At 45.0% G+C, this 18,689-nt stretch overlaps 2 protein-coding genes across 3 annotated transcripts in view; one reads left to right on the forward strand and one right to left on the reverse strand.

The window, feature by feature from the left end:
* Window positions 1–262: 262 nt before the first annotated feature.
* Window positions 263–5,285, forward strand: PCBD1 (pterin-4 alpha-carbinolamine dehydratase 1). Of its 2 annotated transcripts, none has more exons than XM_051982203.1 (4): window positions 263–604; window positions 2,538–2,669; window positions 3,543–3,623; window positions 4,700–5,285. In XM_051982203.1, exons 1-4 carry the CDS (start codon window positions 602–604, stop codon window positions 4,796–4,798), a joined length of 315 nt encoding a protein of 104 aa, XP_051838163.1. In that variant the 5' UTR covers window positions 263–601; the 3' UTR covers window positions 4,799–5,285. The 2 variants fall into 2 exon arrangements, with proteins under 2 accessions (XP_051838163.1, XP_051838162.1); XM_051982202.1 differs by lacking the exon at window positions 263–604 and adding an exon at window positions 1,985–2,145.
* A 2,374-nt stretch (window positions 5,286–7,659) lies between these two features.
* The window catches only part of SGPL1 (sphingosine-1-phosphate lyase 1), a 64,074-nt gene continuing 53,044 nt past the window's right edge, over window positions 7,660–18,689 (reverse strand). The window contains exons 11-15 of the mRNA XM_051982204.1: window positions 14,060–14,209; window positions 12,484–12,722; window positions 11,839–11,985; window positions 10,977–11,097; window positions 7,660–9,994 (exon numbers count right to left, since the gene is read on the reverse strand). Coding sequence (XP_051838164.1) covers window positions 9,857–9,994; window positions 10,977–11,097; window positions 11,839–11,985; window positions 12,484–12,722; window positions 14,060–14,209 — 795 coding nt within the window. The 3' untranslated portion in view covers window positions 7,660–9,856. The remainder of the gene's footprint in view (window positions 9,995–10,976; window positions 11,098–11,838; window positions 11,986–12,483; window positions 12,723–14,059; window positions 14,210–18,689) is intronic.

The following is an 18,689-nucleotide window of genomic DNA, read 5'->3' on the forward strand; positions in this document are numbered from 1 at the left end:
GACTCTGGACAAGCTTCCAGGAGGAGGCCCGAGCCGGAGGCCCCTCCTGGCTCTGATTCCCTGTCTCTGGGAAGGAGTGGCCGCAAGCGCAGGCCCCGTCTCTCCTAGCAGAGAGCCCTCCTCCGGTAATCATTAACCTGGAGAGGGCAGCGGCCCGCGCAGGCTTCCACCCCTGCTCCCTTTTTCTTCCCCTAGACTTAAAGAGAAAAAGCTTTTCTGGAAGCTTAGAGCAGGAAAGGAGGGGCTCGGGGTGGGAGAGATCATTGTCCAGGGTTGGCTCCTCGGGGAGAGCGGGGGAAAGAGAGACTTTTCCAGGGAAAGCACTTTAAAGCTGGATCCCTGGTGAGGTTTGCAGTTCCTCTCCCCACCCTCAGGGTCCCTCCCCTCCCCTCCCCTCCCGCCCCTGGGAGCTGGCCCTGGCCGGCTAGGACAGGAGAGGAGCCAGACAGCGGCTGGCGGGGGGTGGGTTTAAGCCCTTTGCCACGCCCCCTCCGAGCGGAGCAGTCCGGAGCTCTGGTCTCAAGCTGGTGGAGGCTCCCTCCCTTCCTCCCTCCGGTCCCTGCGAGGTCCTCGGGCGCTCTCTCCTGCACCCACCGCTGACATGGTAAGAGTCCCGCGCTGGCGAGGGTCGGGGCATCGGGGAAGGGGCTGCCCAAAGCCAGGCCCGTGAGCCACGGGGTTCACGTGCTCCCACCCAGGGCTGGGAGAGGAGGCAAACAGCCCCGTCCTTCGGTTAATCAACAGCTTGCTTCCTGCGGCCCGCTCCTGGGAAAAGGAAGAAGCGGGACAAGCAGGGCTGCCGAAAGGGACCAAAAGCCCGCAGGAGGCATAGAGAAGGCCTGGGGACTGAAGCCCCATTTCCTCCCTCATGAGCCCGCCCGAGGGGGATGACGGCAAAACACGTCCAAGACCCTTCCCTGATCAGCAGCCATGTCCCCGGGATCGGGATGGCAGACGGATCCATAGGGCAAGGATAAGGTGCAGAATGGTGCTGACAACCCAGTATAAGGGAAAAGGCAGAGGTCCAGGAATCAAATCCCTTCTTTGACCTTAAATATCTCAGCTTCTCTCTGGGTCTCAGTTTCCTCATCTGTAAAATGGATTAAAAACGAGGTTCCTCCCTTTTCTAAATCTGTGCTCCCAAAGGCTATATTTGGGGACGCGGACCTCCAGAGGCATGAGTTTGAGGGAGGCAGGTCAGTATCTCTAGACACCTGGTGAAGGAGGGCAGCCACCGGTGCAGGAAGTTTTCCTGGGTGGGTTTGGGATGAACCAGTCACTGGTGGGGAATGGTGTCTCCACACTGGGATCAGTCTTTCCCTCATCCACGCCATGTTCCAGCTCAGGGACAGATGAGTAATATAGCAGGGGAGGGGGAGACAGGAAGAGGTCCACGCTTGCAGAAGGGGCCAGCCTTGTAAACAGGCATTTGCTCGCTCAGTTTGAGGCCAAGGATTTAATCAGAACTTATCTCTAAGGTTCCTTTCAATTCTAAAGCTTTAAAATGGAAGAGAAGGGATGGGGGTATTCAAGGAGAGAGAGGGTAGGTCTGTGTATCTAATGGAGAGAATTGGGGAGGGGTCATTTTTCCTCCAGCCTCTCTCAGGCCAGAATGCTGGACAAGGTGAATCTCCCCATGATTCTCTGCAAATGTCGTCATTTCTAAATCCTTTGACCTGGAGGTCAGAAAGGTGTTTGTGTTGGGAGGCTACTGGATCTGGGCATCTGGTGGGGGTGAGACAAGAGGTGGAGAGCCCCTCCTCCAGAGCAGCCCTGAGCCCTGCCTCCCCACCCCCCTCCAACCCTCACCCTCCAGCTGCCAAAGGACCAGACAGCAGATATTAAGGCTCTGCCTGATGTCTGGTTGCCAAGATACTCGTTGGGAGCTTATCAGCCAGCCTGAAAGGCCAGGGGTGATGGTTTCTAGAGCTGTGTTTACTCTGAATCTTTCCTCCCACCGTGGTGTTCCACCATCTCAGCAGCTGTCCAATAGGGAGAGGAGGAGGAGAGGAGAGAGAAGGATAATTCAATTCAGCCAACATTTACTGATCACCAGCAAGGCACTGTGGGGGATACAGACGGGCAGGGCACAGGCCCTGTTGTGGTGGAGAGGAAATGACTTCTCCTGCCCGTAAATCTTCCAAGGTCATCCCAAGCCCTACCTACCATGGTCATCACCGGTCCTCCTCTTCCTAAGGGTCCCCCAGGGTCATAGCACCCAAAGCTGAATTTCCACTCAAATCCTCCTGATCCCTGGCCCTCTCCCCTGGGCCTCCTAAAGTGGTCCCTAGTCCAAGTCCCTCTGTGAGCCTCAGTTCCATCTCTAAAACGGAGGATGTGTGAGGAAGAGATTGAACTGGATCTGAGGTCTAAAGTCTCCTATGATGGAGACCCATCAGGGGGAGGGGGAGTGTGATCATGAATCAGACCCTCTTCTCACTTGATTGGGACCCATTTAGTCGACCTCCCCCCATTACAGATGGGGAAACTGAGGTCCAGAGAAATCAAATGGCAACATGGTGTCGTTTTCCTCTCAGGCTGGAAAAGTACATAGACTGAGTGCTGAGGAGAGAGAACAGCTGCTGCCGAACCTGCGGGCCGTGGGCTGGAACGAGCTGGAGGGCCGAGATGCCATCTTCAAGCAGTTCCATTTCAAGGATTTTAACCGGGTATGGCTCTGGGGCTTGGCCAGAGAGAGCATTCTGGCGCGATACCTGAATTCATTTTAAGGAGTGTTTATTCAGAAGCTGAGGAGCCCCCCTTCCTCACATGGGAGGCCTTTTGGGGAGACCTTTGCTAATCCACTTGCATGAGGAAGGTCCTCCCTACATAAGGCTGATGGGAAAAAACACTTAAGTGTCTTGCTCCTACAGTGACTCAAAGGACACTGGGTAATCCAGCATCTAATGAGAAAGGCCCCTAGCATTTAAAGAGTCCTTTAAGATGTGCAAACACTTAATTGATCCTCATGATAGCTTTGTGAGGTAGGTTCTATTATTATCCCCATTTACCAGATTAGAAAATTGAGGCAGTTTGAGCCAAAAAGTTTATTGAGAACTTCAGAATTGAAAGGAACTTTACAAATAATTTAGCAAAGCCTTAAAATGAAAGGGGAGAAGGGAAGGGAGTAGACAGGGAGAGAGTAGGTGGGTCTGTGTATCTAATTGGGAGAACTGGGAAAGGGGGAAGAAAGATCTAACAGTTTTGGGGGGAAACTGAGGCAGGCAGAGGTTGTGACTCACCCAGTCACTTAGCTCACAAATGTCTGAAGCTGATTCCAGTTCACCTTCCTGACTCCAACCGCCTAGTTGCCGGTCACCAAGGGATGGTCTAGGCTACTCATTATTCTCTCCCAGTCTTCTGTATGTTTACCATGGTTGATGATGTTTCCTCTTCAGTAGACAGGAGGAAAGCTAAGGTGTTAAAGCTGAGTTTTAGAGCCAAAGGCTCCTTAGAGCTGGGTTACCCAGACCATCTCCTGCCCAGCTCTCCGCTCCTCCCCATGCCCTGGCCACAAGCTAGCTTCTTCCTCCCTCCCCTAGGCCTTTGGGTTCATGACAAGAGTCGCGCTACAGGCTGAAAAACTGGACCACCACCCGGAATGGTTCAACGTGTACAACAAGGTGAGCCGGGGTGGGGCCTCCCCCGCCAGCCCCCAAAGCCTGGATGGCCTCCCTGGCCCTTAGAGCTTACCTTCCCCCATGGCTCTCCCCTCCCTACAAGCTACTTCACTCAAAGTTTGGGGTCTCTGCTTTCATATTGCTTCCTGTGCTTTTCTTCCTAACTTGCCTGAACTTTGCGAAAGAAGAGCTGTCTTTTAAAAACTGATTTCAGATAGCTCCGTTCTGGCCGCATAGCAGGTGCTCAAGATTTTAATCTGGACCTGATTTCATAAGCATATAGGATACTCCAGGTGTGAAAATGCCTTCCACTAATACAGATCAGCAAGTTATCCATTTATCATCCCAGAGCTGCCCAGGGGCATCGAAAGGTGACTGGCCTATAAATCAGTCGCATAGTTCGTATGTATCGTTCTTGTGCTTCCAGCCCAGCACCTGGCACATAGTAGCCTTTTGCACTCGAACCCAGGCCTTGACTCCAAAGCTAGCATCCCAGGTTGTATTTCCCTCAGTACTGGCTGGGTGACAAAATGAGACCGCCCAATGAGGAAGCCGTAGAAATGGCATTCAGCCCAACTGCGGGTCTTCCTAAGAGGTTTCGATGGAGTACATACAACGCAGAGATTTTTTTCAGTTCTGATCTTTTTCTCCCCCGGCCCCTCGACCTCTCAAATTTATTTGCTTCCACTCCTTGTTTAGATATTATTTTCCTCTAGACAATTGGCAGCCACGTTGGGGCCGGACGGATCTCTGTCCAGCACCTGCCTGTGGTTTAGCGCAGAGTGACCGACCCTTAAGGAGCCCCTGCTGCCATCATCATAGTGGAAATAGAACAGTCCGTGTGGTGTTCATTAAGAATCAGAGAGAAGATAAAAGATTTGTTCATTCTTTTTAAACAAGTTAAAAACAGGTGACTCAAGCAAACCGGTCCCAAAGTGGGGGGCGGGCGGGTGGGTGGGCTACCACCTTTTATGCTGAGTTTGCCTGGAGCCCAAGGAACGCTGCGTGCAGACAGATAGGACCTGCAGTAACTCGGACTTAAAACAAGTCAGTCTTCAGCGTGTGGTTTTGTTTTTCAGGTCCACATCACCCTGAGTACCCACGAGTGTGCCGGCCTGTCGGAAAGGGACATTGACCTGGCCAGTTTCATTGAACAGGTGGCCCTGTCTCTGGCTTAAAGCGTCTCCTCGCCGTCTCTTCCACTTGCTGCCCGGGGAAGATAGGAGTTTGGGGGAGGGAGGGATGACACAGGAAACTATACAGTGAATGGATCAGACTCGGGGGTTGTAGGAGGGTAGGTGGGGAATGAACACAAGGAGGGGCAGCGTGTGGACCATGAAATGTTCCCGTTTTCAGCACTAGACCCTGTCTTTTTGCCCATTCCCTCGCCTCCTGCGGGTTGTGTGCAGAAATTGTGCCAAATTTCTGGCATCTAGAGCGTTGGGCTGAGAGACAGCCAAGATTTCTTCCCTTCTCATATCCTGAGTCCAAGAGTGAAGTGATGATTTCTTCCTGCTGGTCTGTTTAACATTTCACCATAAATTACTGAAATATAACTAGGAGGCCGCTAACAATGTCCCATCCCCTGAAACTTGGAGAAACAAAAACTCAATTGTAATGAACAAATGTGACCTCATATCTCAAATAAAGCTACCTGTAAATGGACTTGCCACTTGTCTCTCTGGAGGTAGGGTCGATGCTTGGTTTTATATAACCTCCTCGAAGAGTCTCTTCCAGGCTGAGTATTCCACATACGGTCCATATTCTCATCAGCGGAAGCGGAAACAGTGAGCTATGAAAGCCATCAGTCTGGAGGCAGGGTCTTGGAGAAGAGGCTTGATGAATCCTTTTATCAGTATCAACTGCTACAGGTGCTCTTCCCGAGCAATCCTGGGATCTTTGGCTCTGTGACGGGTCTCACTCAGACGTCTTCCCCAGGCGTAATGGCTCCCTGTGCCCCATTCCCAATCAGCCCACTCTAACGTGCCCTCTGCCAGGCAGACGGGGAGACGGGGTTCAGCCAGGCTGTGAGGACTCAGAGTCCTGAGTTAGAATCCCTCCTCTCCACCATCTCAGGGATCTGAGAGTTCACTTTCCATGGCCAAGCTTCAGATTGCTCATCTGTAAAATGAGGTGGCTGTGCTAGCCGATGACTAGGGTCTTCAAATTTCTGGGGCCCTGTACGTGGCTCCTCTAAAGTAAAGCTTCTTATACTGTGGCTCATGACCCCATGTGGGACCCCAAAACAAAGTGAGGGTCACAAAGTTATGATTCATTACTTATAAATTTTGATTTGTATACCTATTTTATATACCTATATACCCAAAATTGCATAAAATGTCTCGGGCAAGAAGGGGTTGCAAGTGGAAAAAGTTTAAGAAGCTCTGGTCTAAAAGATTGGCTCTCAGATGGCTCAGTTTACTAAAGATAATGTTATGATTCATTATTAACAACTTCTGATTTGTATACCTATTTTATATACCTATATAGCCAGGATTGAATAAAAAATTCTCAGGCAAGAAGGGGTTTACAAGTGAAAAAAAGTTTAAAAAGCTCTAAAGGACTGGCTCTCAGGTCCCTCAGTTTACCGAGAGATGATGTAGTGGGAAAGTGGACGAGGGCCAGGGAGAAAAGAGCAATTAGCTAAGGCGGGCGGGGTCATTTTTTTCCACCTGAGCAGCCAGTTACATCCAGGTCCAGTGCCAGTGCCCTTTCTCTGGAGAACACTTTCCATGCACCACTCCCCAAACACTAATTAGCCCTTTCCAAAGTCTGGCTCACAAATCCAAGCATCCTGAAGGGGCTTCCCCCTCCAGAGTCCAAGGAGAGATGGCCCAAGAGGAGGAGGAAAGGGAGCTGCCAGGCTCTGCCCCCATAGCTTGCCCAGGGCAGCTAGCTCTCTGACACTGACAGCTGTGTGACTCTGGGCAAGTCACTTAACCCTGTAAATGAGCTGGAGAAGGGCCCGGCAACCGGCTCTAGTATCTGTGCCAAGAAAACTCCAAACGGGGTCACCAAGAGCTGGACAGGACTGAAATAACTGAACAGCAACAAAATTCCCTGGTCAGTGAGCAAGGGGAAACGAGAGCTTCAGAAGTCACACAGTGTTCCCTGATGTCTCTGCAGATTGCGCCCGCCTTCCCAAGGCTGTGGCCCGCTGAGGGCCATTTCCTGACTACACAGCGGACCGAGTCACACCTGCTTCACCACTGTCCCTCCTAAACCTCCCTGGGAAGTCCAGCTTATGGGTGAGGGCAGTGGGAAATGCCCAGCAAGCAGGATCTCTGGACAGATGCGACTTTAAACAGTTCTATTCTAGAAAGGCAACTGCTGAGAGACAATAGGACTTAGAAACAAAGAGGCTTACCCTATAATTAATCAATAGGAATCACAGGCCCGGAGAGGAGACTAGATGGGGAAGGGACAGAGGAAATGTTTAATCACTGTTGAGTTTCAAGATAAGGAGGCAGAGAAGTATTCAAATCAAGGTGAGGGCATGGAAAACTATGTTGCTTAGAGAAGTTAGGGCTGGTTAAGGAGGCTAAAAGGCGCCTGCTAAGGCTTCTTTCTCCCTCTATCCTACTCCCCAAGGTAATCTCATGAGCTCCCATGGGTCCAATCACCATCTGTAGGCTGAGGATTCTCAGATTTTATTTATCTAGCCCTAAATTGTCTTTCAGTTAACTCAAACTGGATGTACAGCATCTTAAACTCAGCATGCCCCAAACTGAACTTATTCTCTCTCCCATCCACCCCCAAACCCTCTCCAAATTTCTAAAGTCCCTTTTATTAAGGTCTCCTCACCCACCGTGGCCAGTCTTGTGGATTTTACCTTCACAACAGCTCCTACATCTGCTTCTTCTCTCCTGACTGTCCCCTCTCTAGTACAAGCCCTCCTTGATTCCTCCTTTCCCCATGTTCTGAGAGAAGGCCACCCCCTTCCCCCTCCCCTGCAGCCCACCTGTGGGTCCCGCCTCCCAACCTGGAATCTCCTGATCCCTGTGTCGAGGGCGTAAAGGACTCCAATGTTCCACAGAGATGAAGGTTTTAGGAGTTTAATTGTTTTTACAAGTTACTACTGCAGCTTGGTAGAAAGATATGGGGAGGGAACAGGGGACAGTACCGTCAATTTTCCAATTATTGAAGTTGAAAACAGTATTAAGAGTGAGTTGATAGTACAGTTCTTTACCAGCAAGAGAAAAAAGAAATGAGCCACGGACAGAGCCACTGGCCTGTTCCTGGGCCACTGACTGGCTCACACACACCATCACAATACACCTAAGTAGGAAGAGAGAAGAAAGGAGACCTGGAATGAAGGCTAAGTCAGGACTGACAACCTCGTGGCCCTCAGTCTCTGAGAGAAGAGTCGTGAGGGAAGAAGAGCCTGGGGGCTTGCTCTACAGAAACCCCCAAAGCCCTGCACCTCCCTCCCTGCAGCCCCTGGCAGGGCAGGATTCCTGCTGCCCGGTTCCAGGGCGCCACAGCCCCCGTAGCACTTGAGACCCAAGTACAGTGCCTGTCTTTTCCAGACTCCTGGCTCCGTGACAAAGCGGCGCCGTGCATTAAGTAATTGAGTTAGAGAAATGGTTGATAAAAGAAAAGGAAGGGTGAGATTCTCAGCTCCAAGGGACTTTCTCCCCTTCCCAAATCCCTTGGGGCAAAATATATAGTAAACAGGGTAAAAACCAATCACAAGAGCCAGACGTGCCATCCCACCACATAATTAAGGGCACCTGGCAATCCCGCCACTCTGTACCTTAAATAAGCAAGACAAAATACAACTCTGCTTCTTCACTGGCAGTGTGGAACTACAAATTCACAGCATCGCAAGGTCACAGGATCTGTCAAGTCTGTGCCAGTGGACAAGCTGGACGTTCCCAGGACCCCGGAGGAAGGACGGCCCATAGGAAAATGTCACAATAATTCCCACACCCAGCGTCAGTAGATGCATTTCGCCTGGGGTCTGGAGGAGCTGCTTGCTTATGGCAGAGAAAGGCACGCTACTAAGAAATCAGGAAGTGGGATGGCTCAAGCAGAGCAGGGCACTAGAGAGCGGGGGTGGGCACAGGAACTGTGCGGGCACCCCACGCCACCTGAGATACCGACCTACCCAAAAATTGCAGGGACCAGGATGTTGCCCTGAGCCGCTTTAAGTACCATGGGGAGTTAAGCAAGATTTAGGACTTTAACTAGGCCTGCAATGGGGATCCCACTTCCTCCTTAAAAACAGCCAGAATAAGTCAAGGCAAATTGGTGAATGCCTTTAAAATGTGCCTTCAAGTAGCCAGGATTACAACTCATTTACCAGTTTTATGCTACAGAATGGCTTGAAAAAAAGATAAAGGTAGACATAGAGAACACATTTCAGTGCTTTTTTTAACCCCCAAACTGGATCTCCATCCCACTCCAATATGTAGAGTCGAGCTTCAGATTGCAGCAAGGTCTCAAGACCTTCTTCAGTTCAGGGAAGAAACTCCATAGTACCTTGGTGAGCCTTTTCTTTATCCAAAGAGGACCCCAAACCATCAGAGTAAATGAGTAGCAGTCCCAAGGATAGAGCAAAACACAGACTCAAAGGGGGATTTCTGATGCGGAAGCAGTTAAGTCCAGTTCAATCTTCCCTTTGGTGGGACGGCAAGACCGAGCCGAGCCACTCTCTGTGGGAAGAAATGGACTGATCCAACCTGACTGCACTACAACAATGGATGGCTCGCCCGATGGCCTTCTAAGAAATAAAAAGCAATCAGTCACGATCATCACAAGTGGGTTCAGTTGCCTGCTCCTGGGGGCTTGTTGAAATAGAAGCCCAAATCAGTTCAGAGGAAGGAGGGTGAAGGTTTCTACTTAAGACAAAGAAAGAGATAAGTGGCGGCTGCTGAGAGGGAAGGCCGAGAAGCTGGCCTTCTGCTCCACAGCCACCCTCGCTTCCCTAAGGAACCAGGAGAGGTCGGAACAGCCATACAATGATTACGGGAGGGGGAGAGAGCTAATAAAAAGCTGGGGGGGAGGGGGATGAAAACAGGGAAAAGATCATTACAAGAAGAAAGCCTTCAATTATCTTCAAATTAAAAGCAACCTTGGGGCTTCGAGAGAAGTAAAGGAACGAATCCCTCAGACCCAGACGTCTTGATGTTGCTCTTGAAGTGGAATGTGAATAACTGCCACAGCTCGGAGTGGCCGGCTTCCTCTGGAGATCAGTCCAGGACCACAGCTGGAAGGCATCCCTGGACACAGGATCAGTGGGGTTTGGGGGAACCATTCTTTTGACTGCCCTGATGGGCGTCTGTGGTGTAAAGACTGTCCAAGAAAGCCTCTGTCAGTTCTGCTACCATCTTCCTGTCAGGGACAGTCTGGGACATCCCGTAAATGGCACCCTGGAAAGCCAAACAAGAATGGACATTACTGTTGCTGCAAAGAAAAGGAAAAAGCTCTGGAAATAATGAACAGGATGCTCTAAAGAAGAAAATAAAAAATCCTGGAAAATCCTCCATGATCAAAGTGAAATGTACTGCAGCGATAGCAATGTTCTGGGATGACCAGCTGTAAATTATTCTCTGCTTTTCTCAGCAGAATAATGATCCATGACTACTCTGAAGGACTTATGGTGAAAAATCATCCATATCCAGAGAAGGAACTGATTGTGTCTGAATACAGATTGAAGCATTCTCCCTTTTTCTCTCTCTTTCTTTTTAACTTAATTTTTCTTGAGGGTTTTTATTTTCATTAGGGGTGGGAAATCTATGTTTTCCTTCACAACTTGACTTTTATGGAAATGTTTTGCATGACTTCACTAGTGATTTCTTAATTGAGGGTGGGGATAAGGGAGAGAATCTAGAACTCAAAAATCTTAAAAACAAATGCAAAAATAATGTTTTGAATGTAACTGGAGAAAATATTAAATAAATATAATATGCAAAAAAATCTAATTGGAAAACATGTAACAAAATAAATAAAAATACAAAAAAAGAAAAGGAAAGGAAAAAGCAGCAATCAACAGTTCTGAATTAACTCCTAATTCAACATTGCCGTCTCCTATTTCCCCGCCAGCCCCAGGAATTTTCCTCTTTTAATTTAAGCCTTTCCACAATTCCCTAGAAAGAAACAGAAAAACTTTCACAAAGAACATTTAAGCTATTCCTTTTTCCACTTCAAAGAAACATTTCAAAAGACATAGGTCCATCTTCTAGTTCTGGGACTTATTGTCCATGTGACTAAAACCAAAGTCATTTTTTGGACTAAGTTTCCAAATGAGGCTGTTGAGGATGAGGTTGGAGGATTCTCTCATCTCTAAATCCTATGATCACATGTCACCCGTGGCCTACTACCTCCTCCAAAATGGAGAAAAACGGCTCCTACCATGCCCGTTGTCCTGGCTTTCGGATTCTTCATGATCTGTGTGACGGACTCCCGGACATCCTTCAGAAACAACATAGAGACCTTGGGACGTGTGTGAAGCAGAGTGAGGCAGATGTGGATACTGAGGTGGAAGAAAACAAGAGGAAGAGAATTATTAAGCAATCCATTTATCTCTTCTGGCATTCTTTCCTGAAGTAAGGTTATGAGATCAGTCACCGGTCTCCTAAGTATTAATGTATAAGCCAGCACTGTGACTCCCAGGCAGGGCCAAGAAGTATCTAGGAGGAGGAGAAAAAAGTCACTCCCAAAATGCTTTGTTGCCTTTATTCCAGAGTAATTTGGGTTCTTTACATCTGAAACCACCAGGAGCCATGCCATCTTTATTTGTGAACAAACTAAGAGACATTCCAAAGAAGCAGGAATTAGTCACAAACTTTAAAATATGGCTACACGTTTGCACCCACAATTCGCTCTGAAAGAGCCCGAATTTCTTTAAGCTGTGGAGATCCAGATCTTCCAAGATAGTTTGGGAATGAACCAAAACAAACAAACAGAAAAAAACCCAGACTCAGACATCTGATTATGAACTCCAACGTGAACAATTAAAATCTGTACTGTGAGCAAATTATAATCTCTCAAAACCTCAGTTCCTCATCTGTTCAAAAAAAAAAAATGGAATGGACTAGGTCATCTCCCAGGATTCTCAGAGAGCAAGCTGACCATTACATTCTCCCATCCAGCCAATGTGGACACTGGAAGATCCTAGAAATGCCTGAGTCTTTGGCTCTCCTGGCCCACAGCCAAACTCCCATGACTTCCCTGGGCCATCTTGGAGAGAACCCCTCACCAGCAGCAGACTTACCTTGATGGGAATTGCAAAATATTCAGGTTCCAACCCTTGGCAGTCATGAGATTAGAGAGTCGAAAAATGTCAAAGTCGTGAGAGCCTAAGGCAATGACCGACACCTGAGGGTTCCCAAAAACAAAGATGCCTTTGATTTTTTCTAACCTTCAGAAAAAAAAAGAAAAAGAAAGATCTTGAGTCACACATGGCCCTTTTAGCATCCACTTTAAGCAACATCCTGCACACTGAAAGGGCTCAATAAAAACTTAGGGCTTCCAGGGCCTGTGGGGAATGAAAGCCTCCAGGACACCCGCAGGAGGAGGGGCCACGCCTATACCTGACACTATTCTATGGTCTCCCCTACTCTACCATAAAGTCCGAGCCAAAATGGAATGGATGTGTATAGTGAGCTCGGTCTGCATCAGACCTCAGGGGGAGAGGAGCTAACCCCTCAGCCTGATGGGAGAGTGCTGGGGGCAGGACCACTGCCAAAATCTAGGGTGGCATCCAGGTCAGCAGGATATCGGGGCATCGCCAAGCTGACGGCCTACTCCTGGGCAAAGAGGCCTGAGATCAAAGGGCGGCCCTTCGGGTCAGAGGTTCTTGGGGCACAGAAGGAGCGAGGGCAGAGAGCCGGACGCACGAGCCCCAGGACGGACGTACTCTGACTTGAGGAAGCGGGCAGTTCTGATGATACTCTTGGTGGCTTCCACGTAGCCATTTTCCCCCATGTGCATCAAGGTGGCCCAGCAGGCCGCGATGATGCCGCCAGGCCGCGACCCCGCTATGCTGGGAGAAGCGTAGATCCCGCCCTGCCAGTCGGGGGCCACGAAGAACTGGTAGCGCCGATACTCCTTGCTGCTGTACATCAGCACCGACGAGCCTTTGGGAGCGTACCCGTACTGGGGAGAGAGCACAAGGGCAGCAAATGAGCACAGGAAAACAAAGCCGGGGCCCTGCCAGCCCGGGGGCTGCGGAGGCCGCTGCGTCCCGCGCTCTCGCGCTGCCGGGCCAAGGCTCCATTCGGAAAGGACGCCGGGTCCCTCCTGCAGCGTAACGTTCCCTCAGAATTCCGCTGGATGACAAAGGTGATCTTTCTTTTTAAGAAAATATTACCCACGTGTAGTCAGAATGGAGGGTTATAAAGAGCCCAGGACGTGGAGTCAGAAGTCTCGTGCGTGAGTGAATCCCAGCCTCTTAGAGATGGGCGTGACCCCAGCATCCTCGGCTGCGACATGAAAGGTGCGACTAACCTCTGAGGTTAATCCTAACTAAAAATTACATAAATTCTCACAAGAAAGCAGGAAAGTATGGGCCCAAAGGCTGGCAGCAAAAGCTTACAGCTTGTTCCACACACACACAGTCCCCTCCTGCCAAGAAGTTGACTTTTTTGTCTAGTATTTCATCTGTGAAGGAATGATCCTGATCTCAATCTTTGGAGAAGAGGAAGGCCACAGAGCAAAAAATCCCATAATCCCTCGTGTCTGGCTGAGAATCCATATGCTTTCTTTCCAGCCAATCTGCCTCCCTCGTCTGATCCATCCTCTGAGCAGACCCTGGCTGAGCGGTGGGAAAGTCTAGAGAAGCTTGTTAGGTGACAAGGAGGCAGCAGGCTGGGATTAAAAATTCACTGTTAAGCGTTCACACATCAAAAAACACGACTCGGCTGTTTAAGTGACATTCCGAAAATGCAGCTGAAGCCATTCAAATGCCAGCAAGGCGGACCGCACCGAATCGCGCCTTTGGACCCACTTAACCACACTCGCCCAAGGGCCCCCAGTCAGGATGTCCATTTCAAACGGGTGGCAAGGGAATTTAACTTCCCAGGGCTGGCCCCCACTTCTGTATACACTCCTGCCCCCATCATCTCAAGATTTCAGGGACGTAAGAAACAGCTTTTTCCTACAAAAAGCATGGAGACACCTTTTATGCTAGAACTTTCAGATCATAGACTTTAGCTCAAGATTCCTACAGTCACAAAAAAGCAAAACCAGATCAGCAAAGTAATGAATCCTAACTAACTACCTCCAGCCATTCCATTTAACGATGCAGGGAATTCCTTTTTTCTGGATCTACTGCCTTGCTGGGAGCTAAGAACCAAGAGTCAGATTTCCAGAATGGGAGACTGCTCAGAGATACAAAATAATCCAGAATCACATTTGTTTCTAAGTCACAACAGACGTCAACTAAGAGTCAAATGGTATCTTAGCTGACATTTTCTCTCTCCATCTTCTCTTACCTTGTGAGTGTCTGCTGAGATGCTAGTAACGCCTTTTACCCGGAAATCAAATAGGTGATCTAGTGGGTATCCTGCCTTCTGCATGAAGACGATGAGGAAGCCCCCCAAACAGGCATCGACGTGGAGAGGAATTTTATACTTCACAGCCAGCTATACCAAGAGAACAAAGGTACAGGAGAAATTATTAATGCCTCCAAGACAAACCCAATAGTGATGGAACACAGCAAGAAAGGTGGGCTCAACATAAAGTTATTCTGTATTTATGCCTTATGCAAAAAGAAACGAAAATCGGTGATGCTCCTGGGATCTCTCCAGTGTTTCAACAATGGCATGTTATTTAAGAAAACAAAATCTTCCTTTTTATTATACATCATTCATCCTTTAATTCTACTCAACCACAAAATAGTATCTTCAAAACTTTTAAAAATATTTTTATTCAATTTTATTTCATTTTCAGTTCCAAATTTTCTCCCTCTTACCTCACTCATTGAGAAAGAAAAACTAAACCCCATAGTCAGGCAAGACAATTTCCTACATTAGCCTTGTCCAAAATATATATACATATATATATATATATATATTATATATATATATATATATATATATATATATATAATATATATATATATATATATATATATATATATATATATATATATATATGCATGTGTCAGTATACATATGGATTGTATTGGGCCTGTTTCATTCTTGTGTATATATATATATACATCTTATATATACTTCAATCTACACTCTGAGTCCACCCTCTCTGTATCTGGAGGTGGACAAAATATTTCCTCATGGGATATATGGAACTGTGGATGATGATTTTGTTGGTCTGAGACACTTCATCCTTGATTTTCTTTTCAATATTGTTGTAACTGTACAAATTGTGCTCCTGATTCTACTCACTTCACTTTATATCAGTTGATATGTCTTCCCAAGTTTCTCTGAAATTACCCTTCATCACTTCTCCCAGAACAATAGTATTTCCTCACCTTCATATATGAACTTGATCAGTCATTCCCCAATTACATCCTCTCACTTTCCAATTCTTTTGTAAATACAAAAAAAAGCTGCTGTGAATAATGTTGCATATATGGGTCCTTTTTTTCTTTTATTATTATCTCTTTGGTACAGACCTACTAGCAATATTGATGGATTAAAGGCTCTATATGGGCTAGTAACTTTGGGGGAACAGTACAAATGGCTACACCAATTCTCAGCTTCACCAACCATACATTGATGTCTCTATTTACCCACAATTTCTCCAGCATTTTTGTCAACTTTGCCAATCTGATGGGAATTATTTTAATTTGCATTTCTCTAATAACTAGGGATTTGGGGCAGTTTTCATATAGCTCGTTATAACTTTTCTTTCTTCTTCTGAAAAGTGCCTATTTATATTCTTTGATCAAATACCAATTGAAAAATAGCTCTAATTTTTAAGTTTAATTTGAAAAATGAATTATCAGAGAAACTTGCCAAAAAAGTCCCCATTTTCCTGCTTCTCTTCTAACTTGAGATGCATTGGTTTTATTGTACAAAAACTTTAATTTTATGCAATCAAAACTGTCCTCTCCATCTCATTTGGTCAGGAATTTTTGCTCTTTTCAGAGATCTGACAAGTAATTTCTTCGATATTTCTCTATTTCAGAATGTCAGGCTTTATGTATAAATCATGTACTCATTTAGAATTTGCCTTGGTAAACAATGCAAGATGTTGATCTATACCTAGTTTTTGCCCAGTTGCTTTATAGTTTTCCCAACAATTTTTTGTCAGATAGTGAATTCCTGCCCAATAGTTTTTTTTAAAAAAACACTAGACTACTGTGTTTCTCTGCTTTTGTAAAATAACAATAGCTATTATTTATACAGCATGTATGAAGTACTAGACACTTACAGTTATTATCTCATTTTATCCTCAAACAATTGTGGGAAGTAGATGAGTTATTATCCCCACTTTATAGATGAGGAAACTGAGGCAAACAGAGGTTAAGTAACTTGCCCAGGATCCCATAAATAGGATCTATGGCTGGATTTGAACTTAGGTCTACCTGACTCTACACCTATTCTAACCACTGTACCATCTAGCTGCCCACACAGGGATTATTGTGTCCCTAAATTGTTCCAATGATCAACCACTCTATTTCTTAATACCAACTACTCTGACAATTATTGTTATATAAAGTCTAAGATCTTCCAGTTGATTGTTTTTCATTAATTCCTCTAACTTTGACCTTTTGTCCTCCAGATAAATTGTTATATTTTTTTTTAGCTCAAAAAAGTAATCCTTTTGGTAGTTTTATCAGTATGGCATTGAATAAGAAAATAGAGTATAGGAAAATGGAGTAGTTTTATTATTTTTACTCTATTGGCTTGGCCTGCTCATGAACAATTATTATTTCAACCAATCATTTTAAGCTACCTTTATTTGTACTGATCTGAGTTCCTCAGTGTTTCTTGTTAGGTAGATCCCGAGACATTAAGGCTGGCTGTTGTTATTGTAAATGGGATTTCTCTATTGCTTTCTGATGGATTTTGTTACTAATATGCAGAAATGCTGATTATTTTATAGGCTTATTTTATATCATTAGACTTTGCTGAAGTTGTTAATTTTTTAATTAGTTTTTGAGCTCTCTAGAGTTCTCCAAGGAAAATATCATGTCATCTGCAAAAAGTAATAACTGTTCTCTCTTCGCCTATGCTTATTCCTTCAATTTCTTGCTCCCATCCTATTGCTATAGTCAGCATTTCCAATACCATATGGAATCATGATGATGAAAATGAACAGCCATGTTTTACTCTTGATTTTATTCAAAAAGGCCTGCAGCTTATTCCCATTACAGATAATACTGACTCTTGGTCTTATATAGATAGTACTCTTCATATTAATGAAAGCGCCATTTGTTCTTACGCTTTTTGGGGTGGGGATAGGGTTTAAAAATAGGAAAGCATGCTTAATCTTTTCAAAAACTTTTTTGGGCATCTTTTGATGTGATCGTATGATTTTTGTTGTTTAAATTAATAAGGCCATTTGGGCTTACAGTTCTCCTAATATTGAACAGCTCTGAATTCTTGGTATGAATCCAACTTAATCACAGTGTAATTTTTTTTGATATGTTCCAATAATCTCCTTACTATAATGTTTTATTTAAAAATTTTGCATCACCATTCATTAGGAATATTGGTCTATAGTTTTCTTTTTCTGTTTTTATTCTTACTGGTTTTGGCATCAAGACCATATCTGTGTCACAGAAGGAATTTAGCAAGAATCTTTTCCTTTTTTTTCAGTTTATATAATACTGGAATTAGTAAATTATAAATGTTCTGTAGAAAGTCACTTGTAAATCCAACTGGTCCTGGAAGTCTTCTCTTTGAAACTTCATGTATAACGTATACAACTTCTTTTTCTACAATAGCATTACTTAAATACTCCATTTCATTTTTTGTTAATCTGGGAAGTTAACATTTTTGTAAATATTGATCCGTATTTCTATTTTGGTACTTAAGTCACTGTTTTTAATCTGTTGGTTTTCTCTCTTTTTTTTTTTTTTAAGTTGCATATCCAAATTCATTGGTCTATTCTTTTTCTTTGACTGATGAAAAAAATTATTTCTCTAAATTTTCGCCTAAGAGCTCTGGCTGCATCCCAAATATTTTGGTATGTTATCTTGTTATTTCCATTATCGTTAATGAAATCACTAAATGTTTCTATGATTTGTTCTTTAAGCCACCCATTATTTTTTATCTTTGCTTCAATGTCCCTTTATTGAATGCAATTTTAATTCATTAAAGTTGGTAAAAGCTACACTAAATATTTCTACATTTGTTTGTGGATTTTTATGCCTTAGTACATTGTTATTTTTCTGAAGATGTCATGCACACTGATAAATAGGTTGCCAATTTTCTACTGCCATTAGATTTTTTTCCAGAGGTCTATTATAACTAGCTTTTCTGAAATTCTATTCAGGTCCTTCAATTTTTGTTATTTTATGGATAGATTTACCTAGGCTTGAGAGGGGTGAATTATCTATTTGTCCCTGTAATTTTTCCTTTAAGAATTCAGATGCTGTGTTAGTTGATAAATTATGTTTAATACTGATATTCATTCATTGTTTATGATGCCTTTCAGAAAAATGTTATTCATCTCTTTTAATTAAGTCTATTCTGCTGTTGCTTAATTGGAAATCATGTTTGCTAGCTTGCTTCTTAAGTTTTTTACTTTTTTACTGTACTAGCAACTTTTTGCACTAGCTCCTTTTCCCTCTTTGAATATCTTTCTTATTCAAGTGTGTTTCTTGTAAGCAATATATTTAGGGATTTTGGTTTCTAACCTGTTCTTCATTAATTCACAATTATGGTTGTTAATTATGCATTTCCCTCCTTCCTATTCTCTTTTCCCTCTATTTCTCACCTACTCTTAAAGAGTTTATTTTGCTTCTGACAAACTGTTCTTCTAACCTACCTTCTCTCTTGTCCCTCTTTCCTTAATCCCTCTCCTTCCTGTTTCCCAATTGAACAAAACACATTTGTATACCCAACTCTGTGTTTATGTATTTTCTTCTGGTTTTTTAACTTGTTCAAATGTTCCCCTACTCAACTCCCTTTTCCTTGCTGACCAGACTTC

The sequence above is a fragment of the Antechinus flavipes genome, chromosome 2 (assembly GCF_016432865.1).
Source record: "Antechinus flavipes isolate AdamAnt ecotype Samford, QLD, Australia chromosome 2, AdamAnt_v2, whole genome shotgun sequence".
NCBI lineage: Eukaryota > Metazoa > Chordata > Mammalia > Dasyuromorphia > Dasyuridae > Antechinus > Antechinus flavipes.

Excerpts from the sequence above, each read along its gene's own strand:
- PCBD1 (XM_051982202.1), top strand. The coding sequence starts at position 2,116 with ATGACTTCTCCTGCCCGTAAATCTTCCAAG. Across the intron at positions 2,146-2,537 it reads CTGCCCGTAAATCTTCCAAG|GCTGGAAAAGTACATAGACT; the intron begins GTCATCCCAAGC and ends TTTTCCTCTCAG. Across the intron at positions 2,670-3,542 it reads ATTTCAAGGATTTTAACCGG|GCCTTTGGGTTCATGACAAG; the intron begins GTATGGCTCTGG and ends TCCCTCCCCTAG.